This window comes from Styela clava, chromosome 10, assembly GCF_964204865.1.
Source record: "Styela clava chromosome 10, kaStyClav1.hap1.2, whole genome shotgun sequence".
In the NCBI taxonomy this organism is placed as follows: domain Eukaryota; kingdom Metazoa; phylum Chordata; class Ascidiacea; order Stolidobranchia; family Styelidae; genus Styela; species Styela clava.
This window is the reverse complement of record NC_135259.1, coordinates 4,748,519-4,765,075: the sequence shown is the minus strand read 5'-3', so window position 1 is coordinate 4,765,075 and position 16,557 is coordinate 4,748,519. Positions and strand designations below refer to the sequence as shown.

Below are 16,557 nucleotides of genomic sequence, written 5' to 3'. Positions count from 1 at the left end.
TGACACGTTTTTAAAAAGTCGCTTTTCTCTTCGATTACTGGACTAATTGCTTTGAAATTTTCAGTGGTTGAAGATGAAATTTTTCTCCAGAAGGCTATTACTTTTATTTATTTCAAATATTTCTGTTAGCTCTGTAAGATTTGTTTTTGTTTGCTATGACGTCACTAAACGTTCTGCGGATATCGGACGCCATTTTGTGTCCAACGGACCATCTTGCAATTTCAATTCACGCTGTCACAAGACAGGAGTTCTGGTACCGTAACACAGCGCGGTGACACTGAACTAACTCGTAGCTGTCAAAAGCTTGAAAATCCATACAAATATGAGAAATAAAAAGATGAAACTTGGCAGGTGGGTAGAGTTGTGTTTCTTTTAACCATATTTGAAAGTCTCGCGTTTCTACATTTGAAGGAGAGGGAATAGGGGGTGTGCATTTCCGATACGTCGATAATATCTTTGTCAACCAATTTGCGGCCACCGTGTTTTCGTCTGTTTGATTGCTGTGATGTGGTGCTTTGTTTATAATTTAACGAGTTTTGTTCGAAATAACCGTGTTCTTGAAATATATGACGGTCAGAAATGCAATTAGAAGCCCAATGTTTTCACGCTGTCACAAGACCAACAATTGTCAACCAATTTGCGACCACCGTGTTTTGTCTGTTTGATTGCTGTATGGCTGCGTATGCGATAGTCTCGACGCAGCATAAACGATGATCAAGGCTTGAAATCCGTGGTCGCACACTGGTCGTTCGGTCGCAAATACGTCTTTCGAGTGCCGTACTTTGGGGATTTGTATAGCTTCAACCCTTTGTCGTAGAAAGTTAATACGAGGTTTAGCGTGTAGAATAAATGCCGCCAATGCACCCACGGTGAAAAAATTAACGGGTTAGATATATTGGTTTTTGTTTTATAGCGGTTTGAATGAAATTGTCCGCAGACTGGCTACACCACCCTAGGCCTGGTGAGTTGTCCGTGTAGTCGAATTGTCCATCAGCCCTAAACGGCTATGACAGTCACTGTACCAAAAATTGTACCCCGATTCGGAGTGGAAGTGGTGACTCCTCTTCGGCCCATGGGCCGGGGCCACGGCCCATCAAATTGGGCCTCGGCCCATCAGGCTATGGGCCGCGGCCCATCAAGTTGTGTAAAGAAACTATTCACTTGGCTAACACAGACAGTCCCCAAACTCATAATAGAACTATAATGTAAAAAATCTGAACAAAATTTTGCCCTAACCCTAACCTGGTACACATACTACAGGAATTTATTTTTTGGTTCGAATATTGACAATTTTGTAAAAATTGAAAATTTTGGTAAGATATTGAATTTTTCCTGACGGGGCCGCGGCCCATAGCTTGATGGGCCACGGCCCATGTGGCCCAATTAGATGAGCCGTGGCCCCGGCCCATGGGTCGTAGAGGAGTCACCACCCCTGTAGCCGATTCGGCTGGTGTTAAGTTGACGCATGTTATTTAGTAACGTTTTTATCTGAAATGTTTGACTGTGGTTCGGTACCTGATCCGATAATACGGTACATAATTGACTCATATCACGAGATATTTCAACTGATGTTTCAATTGTCACAGGACCTAAAATATCTATGACAGTCCCTGTACCGTCACGGTACCCCGATACAGGTACTGGTAAGTCACCGCCGGTATGTTAGTCGTTGGTCACCGCATATGATTTTTGGGGAATTGTTCTGCGTGTCCATATATTTGAGCATTGCTCTCTTGTTTCAAATGAATTTATTACCGAATTTGCTTGTGCGGTGAGCGCACAGAACAAATATGGTAACCTAGACTAGAGCATTTTCTCCAGCCATGTTGTTACATTAAAAAGTACATTCTTCTGTACATTCCAGTTAAAAAATTTACCGCTCGTCAACGCGGAAAGCCATTCGTGGCCTGACCTGAACTAAATCCCGACAACTTCAATATTTTTTTGTATTTTGAGTTGCATAGTTCATCTCGAACTGCAAATCACTACGATTTGTGTTATAGTCACAGATTATTACAAAAACTTCTACCTCGTTAACACGCGGAAAGCCAAACCAAAAATCGAAAGTCCTATTCACTACTTCAAAACGAATGTCCTAGCATTGTATGGAACCCTCATATTCTTCGCTTCATGCTAACTTAGGTCTTAGAAATATGACAACAGTTGTTTTTGAGAAACACGTGTTTTATAATTGGCGTAATCTAATCCAGTGATTCCCAAAGTGGGCGATATCGCCTCCCGGTGGGAGAAAACGATACAGAGGGAGGGGGGGGGGGGGGGCGAAAAAGTCGAAGGGGGCGATGGGAGGGGGCGATTTCGCGAAACCTGTTTTTGGTCGGCGCATCGTGCACTTGATTACTGTACTCTGCGTGCTTTCGTAGATTTCAATCACGTGGGCGATGTCACACGCGGAAGGATTGCTGGACTCGTCTTCGCAGTAAGGTACGGTGGTTTGCGTATCCCAGTGGTCGGGAAATCTGTAGTAATCTGGCCCGGGACGCTTCACTGAATGGATCTTTTCCCGACCTTTGACCCCGGCAATTTTTCCCATGCTTTACGATTCTAAAATGTTCGGTGTTCATTTTTAGAATGGTTTCGCGAGTTGTTGCCTATAAAATGAAGTATTTGTTTCAAACTAATATTCTGATTCATACCATTCAACAATCTGCTTTTTAAAAGTACCGATAAAGAATTTTAGCCCAGTCTATCACAGCTATTTCTACACTAATTTTTTATTACTGTAATTAAACAAGGTAATTAAACAAGGACAAGATGTCACATTGACTTATTTTATTTAAATTTCCGAAAAACAAGTAAAAACTAACGAATATGATTCAAAATCGCGAAAATTAGGTAATGTTCACGACCACGCCTGAAAGTCTGTCTGAGTGGGGAATGTGTCTGAGCGGATGCGAAAGGGGGCATTGTTACGTTTATTTTTGCATCTTGCTAGTAAACATCCAAACGGCGGTTTTAACGATGAATTAATCTTATTTATTATCTACGCTCGAGGATTAAATTACATTTTTTTACGTAACAGAATTTATCGTGAGACACGTTTAGACTAAATTTTATTATATCCCAAAAACTATATTGAACAGCTACTCGCTCAACGAGCCTACAATTTAATTATAATTAGACAATTGGAAACACGCAGAAAAGTTTATGTTATTGCAATGCAATAAGGAAATCAAATTCATATTCTATTCGAGAGACTCATCACTGCTTAATTTTTTTTAAGAATGTATCTTCTTAAAGAAAATCTTTATCAAAATTTCACAAACCATGCAAAAATATTCACTTCGATGTTTGGAAGTACATATTTGTTCCAATTATTTTTGAAATGAACATTACAAAGAACAAGCAAAGAACTAGGATTAGTGATGCCCATTCAGAAAATCTTCCAATCTTGGCGTCACATTAAATGTCATTGTAATAATTTTTTAATAAGACGATTGAGTGGAGTTCACGAATTGTCGCAGTTTTTGAACGATGTTCCGTTTTTAACATTTGAAAAATATATGCGATCCGCAAAAGAATAGCAACCCTAAATTTTGTCCCGCGAGCGACTTAAAATTTGCCGACCCCTGAGCCATCCAAGTCCACGAATCCAAAACAAATGGCTGATTAATTCTATGGACTGGTGATCGGACTGGAGGACGTGGTAGGATGAGAAATGGGGGATGGATTTTACCGAAGACCGTTATATATCATGTATTTCGGTGAAGGTCATCAGGCTGTAGGGATAAATGAGATGTACCTAAATCATTATTATAAGTTTTAAAAAATTAATTTTGTTTTTATTATTTTAGGGTGAATTTAGGGAGTTAAATGCTATAAGGCAAGAGTACACGGCGGTTTTTGAGAGGATAGAACCCTGGATTCTTTCATTTACGACCTCTGATATGGTAAAAAAGGGGTTTTCAGCCGTGACACTATTGCTATCAAAACAACTAAATCGCCTTTCCATTATTAAACGGGGTAATTTTAGATATAATAAGAAACTCGCTGAAGAACACCAAGCTCATCCATTTCAATAAAATACACTATAAACTATGATTTTTGTCCGTATTTGTTCTGTAAGATATTCGTTTCAGACTTTCAATTTTTTTTGCAGTGCCGGGGGGCGATGGAGTTGTATAAACTACTAAAGGGGGGCGATGGTACAAAAAGTTTGGGAACCACTGAATTCTAATCTACAAACTAATCAATAAGGAATTGTGACATCATGGACATGTCTGGCGAGAGATAAAATTTGTCTCTAAACAAAAATGTACCACAATGAAGAAATTATATAAATTACAAATTGCTATTATAGGGGACTATTGACCCTATCTGCGTGTCCGCACTCCCGTGTTATTGAACACACGTTAACAGAGTGTAACTCTGATCTGGATTCCCTCAGACGATAATGAGCACACGATGTTGAATGACAAATGTTTTTATATTGTAAAGATGCACAATCGAATTGACCCAAATAACAGCTATTACACTTGAAACCCTAATGCAGTTATATGTGATGAAACCAAATTGCTAACTAACAAAGAACGACTAACACTGAGCGAGGGAAATATATCATAAAGGAAATGAATTAGAGCAACGACTTTGTTTCAGGCGAATAACAAGCGCTATTATAACAATAAGAGGTATAAATATTAAAATACACAGTAACTACCCTAATGTACTCGCTACACTATTAATGACAATGGAATATTAAAAGGAATATTTTACGTATTAAAATTATTTTATGCTTAACAGACGTGTTGAGATCAGCGTGCCAGTATAGGTACATTAAATAATGAGCCAGAAACCACCGAATCACATCGTTTGACTTGAATGAGACGTGTATCGGAACAATTATCAAACTCAAGGCTACAAGTGCAGCAAAAATCAGTAAAATCCCCACAGCAGCATGGAGGGCGTTCCAGTGATGGAAGAATTTGCGCAGCGGATGTAGCGCCGCCTCCAATTGGACCAATGCCGAGAAGACCATTTGGAACATGTTTACAGGCTAATAGAGGACGTGAAAAACTTTGGGGTACAATCGTACATAAATAGCGAAGGCGAAGAATTATGTATATGTTTATGTAACTATTGTTAATAACCTAAATATTTGATTATATTAATGATATGAATACTAATTCTGAATGGAACATACAATAATAATGATGGGGACCATATTGGATGATGAACCTTATTGTATACTTATATCAACACATATAAAAAAAAAAATTAAATAATTTACTTTGGCGGGTCACCCAGAGTTGTACTAACATTTGAATATACGGTAAATTTCTATTTAGTTTAATTGAAATCCCCAGGTCATATGTTAAACAAACCCAATGCATTTTGCATTATCAAGTTGAGTGATTTCTTTGAAACGAGCTACGTGCACATGTGGCGCTTTGCCAGCACGGGTACCTACTATTAACTATATATATATATAACGGTACCGGTATCTGTTTTTCTCAAGTCCAAAGTCCTTGTAAGTTGTAACAGGATATGTTATTTCTATATACTGACATAGCCTACAGAGCATTGTTAACTTCAGTCGTAAGCTGCCGGTACCGGTATCGGCGGCTGGTAGTTTTACAGCCTGACAGTGGGCCAGTCTGGATTTCATGGCCTTTTTGAACGAGAAATCGGGCGTGCAATCAGAAATTCCCGCGTGCAAATAAGAATTCCTGGCGTGCAATTATAGCTCACGACGTGCAAAACAACTGCACTCGCGTGCAACTGACTTTGACATCAGATACCTCTCAATACATCCGCGTAAAATTGCCGGTATCGGATAAAAAATACGTTGAATCAGAGAAAAAATGAACGTTTGACCTTTGACCCCAAACATTATTTCTACAGTTTGTCGCTAATTTTGAGAGTGTTTGTGCGACTTTGGATACCGGTACTGTTCAGTACATCCGCGTAAAATTATTGGATAAAAAATACGTTGAACCAGAGCAAAATGGACATACTTTGTCATTAATTTTGGTAGTGTTTTTACGTAGAATTAATGGATAAAAAATACGTCAAATTAGAGCAAAATGGACGTTTGACCTTTGACCCCAAACAATATTTTCATACTTTGTCACTAATTTTGGGAGTGTTTGAGCAACTTTAGATACCGGTACTGTTCAGTACATTCGTGTAAAAATATTGTATGAAAAATACGCTGAATCAGAGCCGTACTTGGCCATTGGTGCGGAGGCGATCTTTTCGTCCATAACTATTCTCACGGGATTCCTATTTCCTATCATTCAACACGATATGGACCTTTCCCCGAGCATCGACTTCTTTGTTTACCGGTACTTCGTGACATTGGCCAATCAGCAAGATGCAAAAAAGGACGTAACAATAAGAGGAATTTTTCACGGGTCAAAGGTTGGGGAAAGGTCCATGGTCTTTTTGCTTCGCAATATTTCGATCAGACCAAATCTTGCAAGCTGGTATTTGTCGACAATTGTGGAGGTATAAAATTTTGGCATCTTTATATTTCTGGATTATTGATTTTAAAACCATTTAAACCGATTTACATTGGTGAGCAATTGCAAATTTTCGGCGTGCAAAATTGATTTCGCTCGCGTGCATTTTTGCGGAGCGCTAGCGCCCTCGGGCGTGCACCTGCCATGGAATCCAGTCTGGACAGTGGGGGATGCTGATGTTACACAGGACAAGCCATTATTCTCTTTCTTTATGCACTGTACAGCATGGATACCTTGCTTGCGAAAGGAAAATATCCAATTACTTAAAAAGACTTTGGAAAGAAGGAGAAGTTGAGAGACATAAAGAGTTCCAAACCTGGGCAGAGTTTGAAAATAGGGGATTTAAAAAGCCAGAGTATACAGACTGCTGGATTATTGAAAAGTATGGATTACCAAAGAATGAACTTAAAAAAGATGTGATAAATGTGAACTACCAAAAATTCCAATCTTGGGATGCCAGACATGCTCGAATGCGACAAGCAGTTTACAAACCAAATGAAGTTTTGGTGAAGGTTCATGCCGCAAGTATAAATCCCATAGATTTAGCTATCTGTCGAGGGTATGGAAAAAATCTTTTCAATTTTCGGAGGAACTTTCTTTTAGAACCATTCAGTCATTTCATTAAGATGGGTGATTATACAGAATTTCCCTTGATTTTAGGTCGTGATTTTTCTGGTACTGTAGTAGATGTTGGTTCAGGTGTACACGATATTGTCCCAGGAGACGAAGTGTTTGGGGCTCAGCAACTTTTTCGGAATGGCTCTTTTGCAGACTGGATTTGCGTTGACTTTAACTGTATCAGTCAGAAACCTGCCACTTTGAGTCATATAGAAGCTGCAACACTTCCATATGTAGCGTTGACTGTGACATCCGCTTTGAAAAATTTCATTAAGAATGCCACTGGTAAACGTGTTTTATTGCTCGGAGGGGCAGGCGGTATAGGAACTTTTGCTATACAATATTTAAAAAACAAGGGGTTCCATGTTGCAGTTACATGCAGTGAAAAAAGCAATTCATTATGTTCAAGTCTTGGTGCTGCCGATTGTTTTGATTATACCTTGCCAGATTTCAATGAACGAATTTTGGAGGAACCAAGATATGACCTTGTATTTGATATTGTTGGGTCATCTAATCCAGAGCATGCAAAAAGTATGTTGCATAATGGTGGAACATATGTGACTTTAAAGTCACCTCTTGTGCAAAATACTGATGACTATGGTCTGTTGTTTGGTTTATCCACATCAGCTACTTCATATCTAAAGACGAGTCTATTTCGGAATAATATTAAAATTAAATGGGCATATTTTGCTCCCGACAGACTTGCATTACTGGAAGTTGCAAAACTTGTTGATGAAGGATTAATTCAAACGGTTATACATAAAACATTTAATTTTCAAGATGTACCCATGGCTTTCGAAATGTTAGAAGCTGGAAAAACTAAAGGCAAAATTGCCATTAATGTGTCAGGACTTTCCGAAGCAACTGAAAAACCGAATATTGAAAAAATAATACATTTATGATATAAACAATCGCTGAGTTTTTATCGCTATCGATGCGGTTGACCTACCAATTTGATAATAAGATGATATAGTGAACCGCTTTTTGAAGCACATTCTCAATATATAAATTCCCATATAGGGGCAAGTGCATTGCTTGGACCTTGAATTGAACAATCGGATCATTTCCATATATGAATCAAATAACTTTTTTAGACTGTAGTTTCTTGCAGATGGCTGTACTTTTGATCAGTTTGAAACACATGTACAGCATAAAATTTACTGTGAATTCTCGCTTATCTTTGATAAAATTGCTTTCATTCTATTACAGTGCTGGTATGTAGTCTTTACCACACCGTCTCATGCCTGTAGCTCACCAACTCACTAGACCACTAAAGTTAAAAACATTACCGAAAAGTTTTCACTGGATAACTGTTTGTCATAACATTGCCAGTTGGACATCTGCAAGCCCACTCGTCAGTCATTTAGTAAAAAATAACTATGTGATCCATTCGGAAAATGATGCAGTTAGCAGATCATACTTTAAATTGAATACACTCGGAAATGTGGTGATTAAAAACTGGGAAGCAGAATGGAAAAAATTTTTACCCTTCGGCAAGATTCAAATAAATGAACTGAATTTATCAAGGTATATCATAGCTAAGATAGAGTGTACAATTGGTTGAAGAAAATAATATTTATAGGTGGATTATTCTAAATCACTGGTGACTATTTTTTATAGATTAAATGGCGATTGGGATGACAAAATTATGAAAGAATTCAGGAAATTGATTCCACTCCCAAAACACTTTGTTGCTGCTGTGAATTTTAAAGAAGAATCCTCAGATGAGTATGTATATGTCTGTTATTTTTATCTGTTCATCCATGACTTCTCATTTTTCACAACATATATATATGTGTTGCAGAACCAAACGAAAATTACTGATTGCACTGTCGAGACAGTCTACAAGTAGTAAAGAAGAGGTTCAAGAAATCCAAATTGAACAAATAAGATTCATAAAAAATGTAAGGTTTAATATTATCTGTGACAAAGTCAAACTGTGATTTTTAGTTTTGATATTTTGGAATTGCAGTATTTCAACAAGCCAGCCAGAGTGAAATTATGTGGAGGAAAGAATAATGACGGTGTCGTTGAACATCAAAAAATTTTATATGAAAGTGACGATGACACTTTTTGTTTGCAAGATATGAGGGAATATCCGGAACAGGTTTGAATGAGAAAAATAAAGTGCTCGGCTGATTCAATGCAAAATATAAAATTATGTTTTAATTTCAGAAAGGCTTGGAGAGTGGGTGTACCATATTCTCCTTGGATTTGCAACAGATTTTCAGAGCAGTCATGGCAGATGCATATGGAATAAGGTTTAAATATGTCATTCCCCCCAAAATAGCTAATAATAGGTTATTCTTCGACCTCCTAATAGAAAAATGTGTGTACTTATATTCTGGGCCTAAAATTTCAGCAGCATGTGTTTGTGATTCAGAGATAATCATCAATATCTCAAGCTTCATCCAAAATTAGCTCCAGTCAAAGTGGTTGTGCTGCATGAATGCGAAAGCAGTGACAAGGACTTCACTACAATAACACAGGTTAGCGATCGACAGATTTGGCTCCCACTGTGCTGTTTTCTACCAGATGGTGTTGATGTATATAAACTGTTTTCTAGCTGACTGGAGAAGTCTGCACTATGCTAAGGTCAATAAATGTCACTTGTTGGAATGGGATGTCAAGACAACTGACATTAACTGATGTAGATGAACTTGGGGCTCCGTTTTCAATAATACTGCCCACTAGCATATTCGAAAATGGAATACTATTTTTGAGAAATTTAAATACAACAATCAAGGTATGACGGGACTAGAAACTATTTTTGCTGGTGATCGGAAATAATGATATCAGCAATAGGTAATGTTCATAATTTATTTCAGATGGAAGTCCATATGTCTACCCTCAAGGAGAAGCTACTAAAATATCTTGGTGCATCATAACAAGCAAAAAAGATTTAATATTTTTATATTATTGTGAAACTTCATTCCCATACCGTAAAAATTGCCAAATATGAATTATAATAAAACAATTATGATATATCAATAAATAATCCACACCTAAGTTCACTCGTTGGTGTCCAACATTTTCAGCAGCTTTGGTAATAAACATCAGCTAAAAGGCTATGATAATGTGTCAATTAGGTAGGAGTGGAAGGTTATGGAGACTTGGTCATTGTTTTACTCCTAGCCAAAGTAGTAATAAGGACACCGTTTAATAAATCCACCTAAACCTACAAGAGGGAATAATCACAGACTACAAATTTCATTGACATTCGGTTAAAACTTTCACAGACTTGTGTGTATGCAGCATTTTGTTTTGAGTTTATGCCAATATTTAGCAACAAGCATATCTGAACAGAATATTATATATAAAGTTCCTGGGTGGGATAATTTTTGCCTAGCAATAAGTTTAAATGTGCAATGGAAGCTAAACCAGCTTTTTTGCCTCGAAGAAGCCTTTTAAATGCCTCATTTGCCACATTCCAGCAATAACTAAAACAGCAGTTTGGGCGATAGACCACCACAACACTCTGGAATTTGTAGTCTCGCTAGTTATTCTGAATCGTTCTTCTCTGTAACGTTGGTAGTCTTGCTCCTTTTGGATTTGTTGCACTTGATCCAGAAGCTGTCGGACACGAAGCTGAAGTTCAGTCAATTTATCCTTGGCAGCAATCTCTGAGTAGTCATTTGTGTGTTCACCGACAAGAATATCCAAGTGAACTCTCAGTTTTCCACCTGCAAACAGGGCCCATTTTGTTGAGTTAGAATGTATGCAAATCTGGTGTTCACCAGGTGTGTGGGAGGTAAAGGTAAAAGCCCCTTCAGACCCATAGCTTTTTGACAAGAGCACTTTGTTCATAGGGTCTTTTACCTCAACGTGCATTCCCATTCCTGGAGTAGAATCCAAGAATTTCTCAGTGCGTTTATCCCACAGCTGTGATTTGTATTTTCCTGTAACCATTGTATCTTCCGGCAATTCTTCGATAAAGCATTTTTTCTCTTTCTCACCAACATGAAAGTAAAGAGCGTCGACTCCCCACCGCGCAATCAGACAAGCAAAAGCTACAGTTACCAACAGTGATTGACCCATATTTCCTTTTGTCTCAATTCCAGCCAATTGTCATATACAATATTTACTGCGCCGGACTATTTACAGTCACGACAGTGCTAACTTTGGCACCTTATAAGCGAAGACGATACGGTATTCAACGAACCTAATCTAGTAACGACCTGCTTGTAAAACGCCACAAAACAACCGTCGCGCGACACTAACCATCTCATCTTGGAGATGCACAACATGGAACACAGGTTGAGATTTTTGGCTGTTGAAATTTGATTTTCGGATTGGCATTTTCAAAATATTTTTATTTTAGCGAACTTTTGTATCAATTAAAAATATGTTTAAAATATAGTATTAGAATTGTTCACCTAGAAACTTACGTAAAGTCAGTGTTTTCGCCGTCATGTTTAGAATAGTTTGCGATAAAAAAGTTTGAGACAATCTTCACGCGGATGTTAGGATTTTTTTCTGCGCAGATATAAAATAGAATTTAAATTTATTTCTAAGACTAATAAGTAATAAATCGAATGACATCCTAAAAAAAGAGATTTTGACAGAATTGTCGAGTGGAAGAAATGACGTAATAAAAAAATTAGAATCGAGCGTGTTATGGGACTGAGATATACTGCATTTTCAACGCATGAATGCTATCGCCACGTAAGTTCAGAGTTTTTTCGTTGCTAAACGCTGACGCTTTTCAATGCCGCCGGTTTCCGAGTTGACAAAGTTATAATCGCATTTTATTAGTAAACTTTTCCTAGTGGTGTAACGCTTTTATTCCAAGCGGTTTCTTCATTTTTGTTAATTGTAGTTGACTTTGATAAGTTCGGGTATGGCTCCAGTGTTTCGTACACCTTGAATTTGCATTGTGACAAAAGAATATAAATAACGTAACCTTACGCAACCGATAACAGTGTGTGTGGGGTGATTCAAAGCTACAAATATCTAAAATTAAAATACAGGCGATATCATTTCCCATTATAGAGCATAATATAATATTTTTACGACGAGTTCCTATTACAGTATTCAATTGTTTGATATGGAAATCTTGATGTTTATAATTTTCAGATTCAGGATATTTTAATTAAACAGTTTGTCTAACTAACATTGGTATTGCCGACTGTATATTTCAATCCCAACAGTAATGAAAAAAATCACTTCAATTAAATATATCAGAAGGAAATTTTATTATATTTTTTGATTGTCTTATTTATAGTTTGATAAATGCAGAATTGAGCATAAAATAACAGCGGCTTCTTGATCGACCTTAATTTCAGAATTTTGATTACAATTTTCTGGTTGTTCATCTAGTCTGAGACCCAGCAGTACTGAAAAGCAATAACTTCTGAACTTTGCTATTTCTTGACCACAAACTTATTATTTGTTTATCTTAAATCTACTGTAATAATTGAAAGTTCCCACTACCCTGCTATCCGACTACTCTTAATGACAAAGTTGTCTAGTGATGAAGCTGCAGGTTTTTGTTAATATTGAGTATTAAATAATAATTTATCATTTCTTGATAAAACTTCAATACTGGCAGATTCATTTTTGGCAAGTGAATTCAGCACTGCTTGCTTTGAAATGTTTTAATTTTTCTCCCTCGAGCCTTGCATATTCAATACCTATTTCGGTTTTCAACAGCAAATAGCTGAATTTTAAAAAATTGTATAGGGATTTTTACTGATTCCAATCAAAATTAAATAAAATAGTGCAGTTATCGTGAAACACACTGTTATCAAAGATGAATATTTTCCGATTGACCGGTGATCTTTCCCATCTTCTTGCTATTATGATCCTACTTGCCAAAATATGGAAGACGAGGTCGTGTGCAGGTGATAATCGTTTGTATTTTTTATTTTGAGACAACTGTGCTTGCTTATGATGCTCAGTTTTATTATTTTCTATGCTTCGTGAAAAACACTGTTTCGTGAAATATCAGTTTTAATTACTTAAGAAAAGATGCTTAGCAAGAATTTTTGGCCTAAATCCAATTTAGATTGTTCAAATTACCTAATTTTACAGGAATATCTGGAAAAAGTCAAGTACTCTTTGCATTGGTTTTTGCAACAAGATATCTTGATCTGTTCACCAACTTTATTTCTGCTTACAATTCCGTTATGAAAGTAAGTAGATGATCTTTTTTTATATTTGTGATGACTGATACTGATTGGATTTCTCTGATGAGTTATGCTCTAATTCTTTTTTTTCATTACAGATTATCTACATTTCCTGCGCATTTGCCACTGTTTATTTGATCTATATTAAATTCAAAGCAACGTACGATGGAAATCATGATACTCTCAGACTTGAATTTCTTATCGTACCTGTTGGAGGTCTCGCATTTCTGGTGAACCATGAGTTTTCACCGCTTGAGGTATTTTAATAAGTTCTCAATTTTGATAGTAGAGCATAAAATATTCCTTCCCTTTATTATAAATAGGATGGCACTTCAATTTTCAGGAGAAACAAATAAAACATACCATAGTTCATAATAATTGCTGATAGGGGGAGATAATACAAGACTTACGAATAACAAAATTTGGTGTATATGGTATGTTTGTGAAATGTTTGGGTATCAATACGTTTACGAATTACTGAGAAGAATTTTAAAGTAGCAGAACTAGAGGATGGAATAATTTATACTTGCGAGAAAGGAGCAGAGTGAATTATGTTATTACTCGTAATGACCACACTATTTACTTTTCAAGATTCTCTGGACATTCAGTATTTACTTGGAATCTGTTGCCATCCTTCCACAGCTGTTCATGATTACCAAAACTGGAGAAGCAGAAACAATTACTACACATTACCTATTCGCCCTGGGTAAATTTAACTTTTGAGTTTCTAATTCTTTTTGCTTATTGTGGATAAAATCTTAATCTATGCTGTGAGATAAATTTACATTTTGGAGGAAAAGGAGTAGCCCTCCAGATTTGGAATTGATCATGTCTTTGAATATCCTATCCAAGTTGCTGATTTTCTTGTCACATTTAATATACCGTAATAACTATTATTCACAGGAATGTACAGAGCACTATACCTTGTGAACTGGATCTGGCGTTATTACTTCGAAGGATTCTTTGATCTGATCGCTATCGTTGCTGGATGTGTTCAAACTATCTTATACTGCGACTTCTTCTACCTGTATGTCTCGAAAGGTGAGTGTGAAGTATTGGCTATATTTTAAGTAATAAATGAAATTCATTTAAAAAAGTGCAGACTTTCATCATTTAAAATGATTAATACCATTTTTTGATTCATTGAAATTTGGAACATATGTAGCTGGGTTGTGCATTAAGTCTGAAAATTCCCAGATTTGAATAATTTTTGATTTACATTCTGTTATGTTTCGATGTGTTTAATATTCCAAACAATTATTTTACATTTTGAGCGTAGATTTTTTTTTTTCGTGTGCTTCCAAATAAACTATTTTCTACCATGTGCTTGTCTCTGATACAACACTACTTGATACATTACTAATCGCACTGACCTTGGGTTTGGCTATGTATCTCTCTGCTAGAGTCCTTGTGTCTGTGTATTTCAGACGGTATTAAAGAAATGCAGAGCCTCACTTCTGATGACATATGATCTGTAATCCAGGACATTCACGTCAACTCTCTTACACTTATGATTTAATGCGAATCTTTCTCCGTTTTAGTGCTGAAAGGGAAGAAACTCAGCCTACCTGCATAAACGCATCTTCATCCTAGACGACAAAATAACCTCCTGTGAGGTTCGAACTGCTATTCTGAGACTATAAAACAAATAGACTTTCAAATAAAATTATTTTTTTTCGAGTTCAAATACGAAAATGTCTATGTGACATGCTCGATGTGAATTGATCTATACATGTAATATATGCTTTTGTTGTTTGAACAAACTTATTTAGGAAATTATCTCCATATTCAGAAGGGTCCTCCATCCATATTTGGAATTTCTTGACGATGAATTGTAGTCCGGTTAATGATACCAAAGTTTGACCCTGATCGCTGTATTATTTTTCCGCCAGGACTATTCGAAATCAGTGTTTTAGTGAACCTTGTATAATAACAACGCTTAGAATATGTAGCTGCTGCCTTGCCCATCGGAAAACATACTTACATGCATGCAAGTTGTCAATGGTGATTATAAGGCTTTTGCTTTTCCCATCCATGTTCTTCCCTCATAAATTTGCTAGACATGGATATGTGTATAGTGTTGGATGTAAATGCACTGATATGAAATTTTTTTTTCGATCATTTCTTATTAGAAAACTATCGATATAGCTAGAGATTGATTGTATTAGGGGTGCCACCCAGTAGTTTTGTTGCGGAGTAGATTTTTCTTTTATTAATATGTGAGAATGTGACAGTTTTGGAGGTCATTTGGTGCTACAGTGCTTTCTTAACATCCAGTACTTTACCTGAAAATATGCCGATCGGGTATGCTTTTATAAGTATTCAATGCTAAGACTAACTATATCTATTTTGTCGTGTTTTTTTATGCCGGTTCTTCGATGCCCAATAAATTTACTTCAATTTTGAGACATAGCACCCACATTTTGTTCTGCATTTCACAAATGGATTTTAAAGTTGATGCAAACCCAACATAACCCTTGAATGAAGAATGTAAAAATTTGTTCAGTTTTTTTTTTACAGTTGCCTGTATATTTTCCTCCATTATTTTTTCAAGTTGCATGGTTTGAGCAAAATTATAGTTTCCTGATGATCAGCGATTGAAACCTTGTTATAGAGTACAGATTTTTGACTGATGAACTGTAAAAAGAGAATGACTGTTACTACTAAATAAATCATATTGTTACACAATTCCTCATTTGTGATGAAACATAGGTATGAGGCTAAAATAGTTCCCTGGCCTTGATTGTATCGGATGGTTTTCCTGACGAAAATCTTAAAGTGGAAAAGTTGACAAACGAAGTCATATTGTCATTAGTCGAGCTGAAATCACTGGCAGGAGTACGGTTCATCATTTTGGTAACCACAGTCAAGATAAAATAGAAAGTAAAGCTATTAAATTTTAATCGTCGGCAGAACGGCACCGGCAGCGACGAAAATCCGCATCGAATTGGTGTATCGAACGCAAACATTTAGGCAGGGTAATATAGTATCTAGCAGACAGAAAGCAAGTTCCGGAAGAGCATTGTCTGATGAGGTTAGATAAACTTATGAATAGTAAATAAAATCACAATTTCAATGGTCTAAACTGGCTGGAATATAAATGTGACTTCATCGAAAATTACACTGAAGGTAGTCTCAAGGACGGGTCACTCATTTGACGAGTCCATCTTCTGTTTAAGTTATGTAAATCCCCAAATTCATCCGGTCCACTTGTGCCTGCAAAAATTGTGACTATAGTTTTATAGATATAAATTTGCGTTGGGAAATCCGGATGAAAATAACGAATCGTCGACTAAAAGATAGACCGTAATTCCCAACGAATATAATGTGCC

General features: G+C 36.6%; 4 protein-coding genes across 4 annotated transcripts; 3 read left to right on the top strand and 1 right to left on the bottom strand.

Moving 5' to 3' along the window:
- The first annotated feature begins 6,421 nt into the window (after window positions 1–6,421).
- LOC120338507 (NAD(P)H oxidoreductase RTN4IP1, mitochondrial-like) lies at window positions 6,422–8,306 on the top strand. Its single transcript, XM_039406523.2, has one exon. The coding sequence runs from the start codon at window positions 6,650–6,652 to the stop codon at window positions 7,997–7,999; it is 1,350 nt and encodes a 449-aa protein (XP_039262457.2). The 5' UTR covers window positions 6,422–6,649; the 3' UTR covers window positions 8,000–8,306.
- Window positions 8,307–8,337: 31 nt separating this feature from the next.
- Window positions 8,338–10,111, top strand: LOC120338508 (uncharacterized). Its single transcript, XM_039406525.2, has 8 exons — window positions 8,338–8,624; window positions 8,718–8,825; window positions 8,902–9,001; window positions 9,070–9,204; window positions 9,273–9,358; window positions 9,481–9,586; window positions 9,664–9,843; window positions 9,926–10,111. Exons 1-8 carry the CDS (start codon window positions 8,338–8,340, stop codon window positions 9,983–9,985), a joined length of 1,062 nt encoding a protein of 353 aa, XP_039262459.2. The 3' UTR covers window positions 9,986–10,111.
- Window positions 9,994–11,520, bottom strand: LOC120338509 (transmembrane emp24 domain-containing protein 4-like). The gene has a single exon (XM_039406526.2). It carries the CDS (start codon window positions 11,133–11,135, stop codon window positions 10,473–10,475), a length of 663 nt encoding a protein of 220 aa, XP_039262460.1. The 5' UTR covers window positions 11,136–11,520; the 3' UTR covers window positions 9,994–10,472.
- Window positions 11,521–12,564: 1,044 nt separating this feature from the next.
- Window positions 12,565–15,913, top strand: LOC120338510 (ER lumen protein-retaining receptor 2). Its single transcript, XM_039406528.2, has 6 exons — window positions 12,565–12,940; window positions 13,131–13,231; window positions 13,324–13,482; window positions 13,817–13,931; window positions 14,129–14,266; window positions 14,767–15,913. The coding sequence occupies exons 1-6, from the start codon at window positions 12,850–12,852 to the stop codon at window positions 14,799–14,801; spliced, it is 639 nt and encodes a 212-aa protein (XP_039262462.1). The 5' UTR covers window positions 12,565–12,849; the 3' UTR covers window positions 14,802–15,913.
- Window positions 15,914–16,557: the final 644 nt, after the last annotated feature.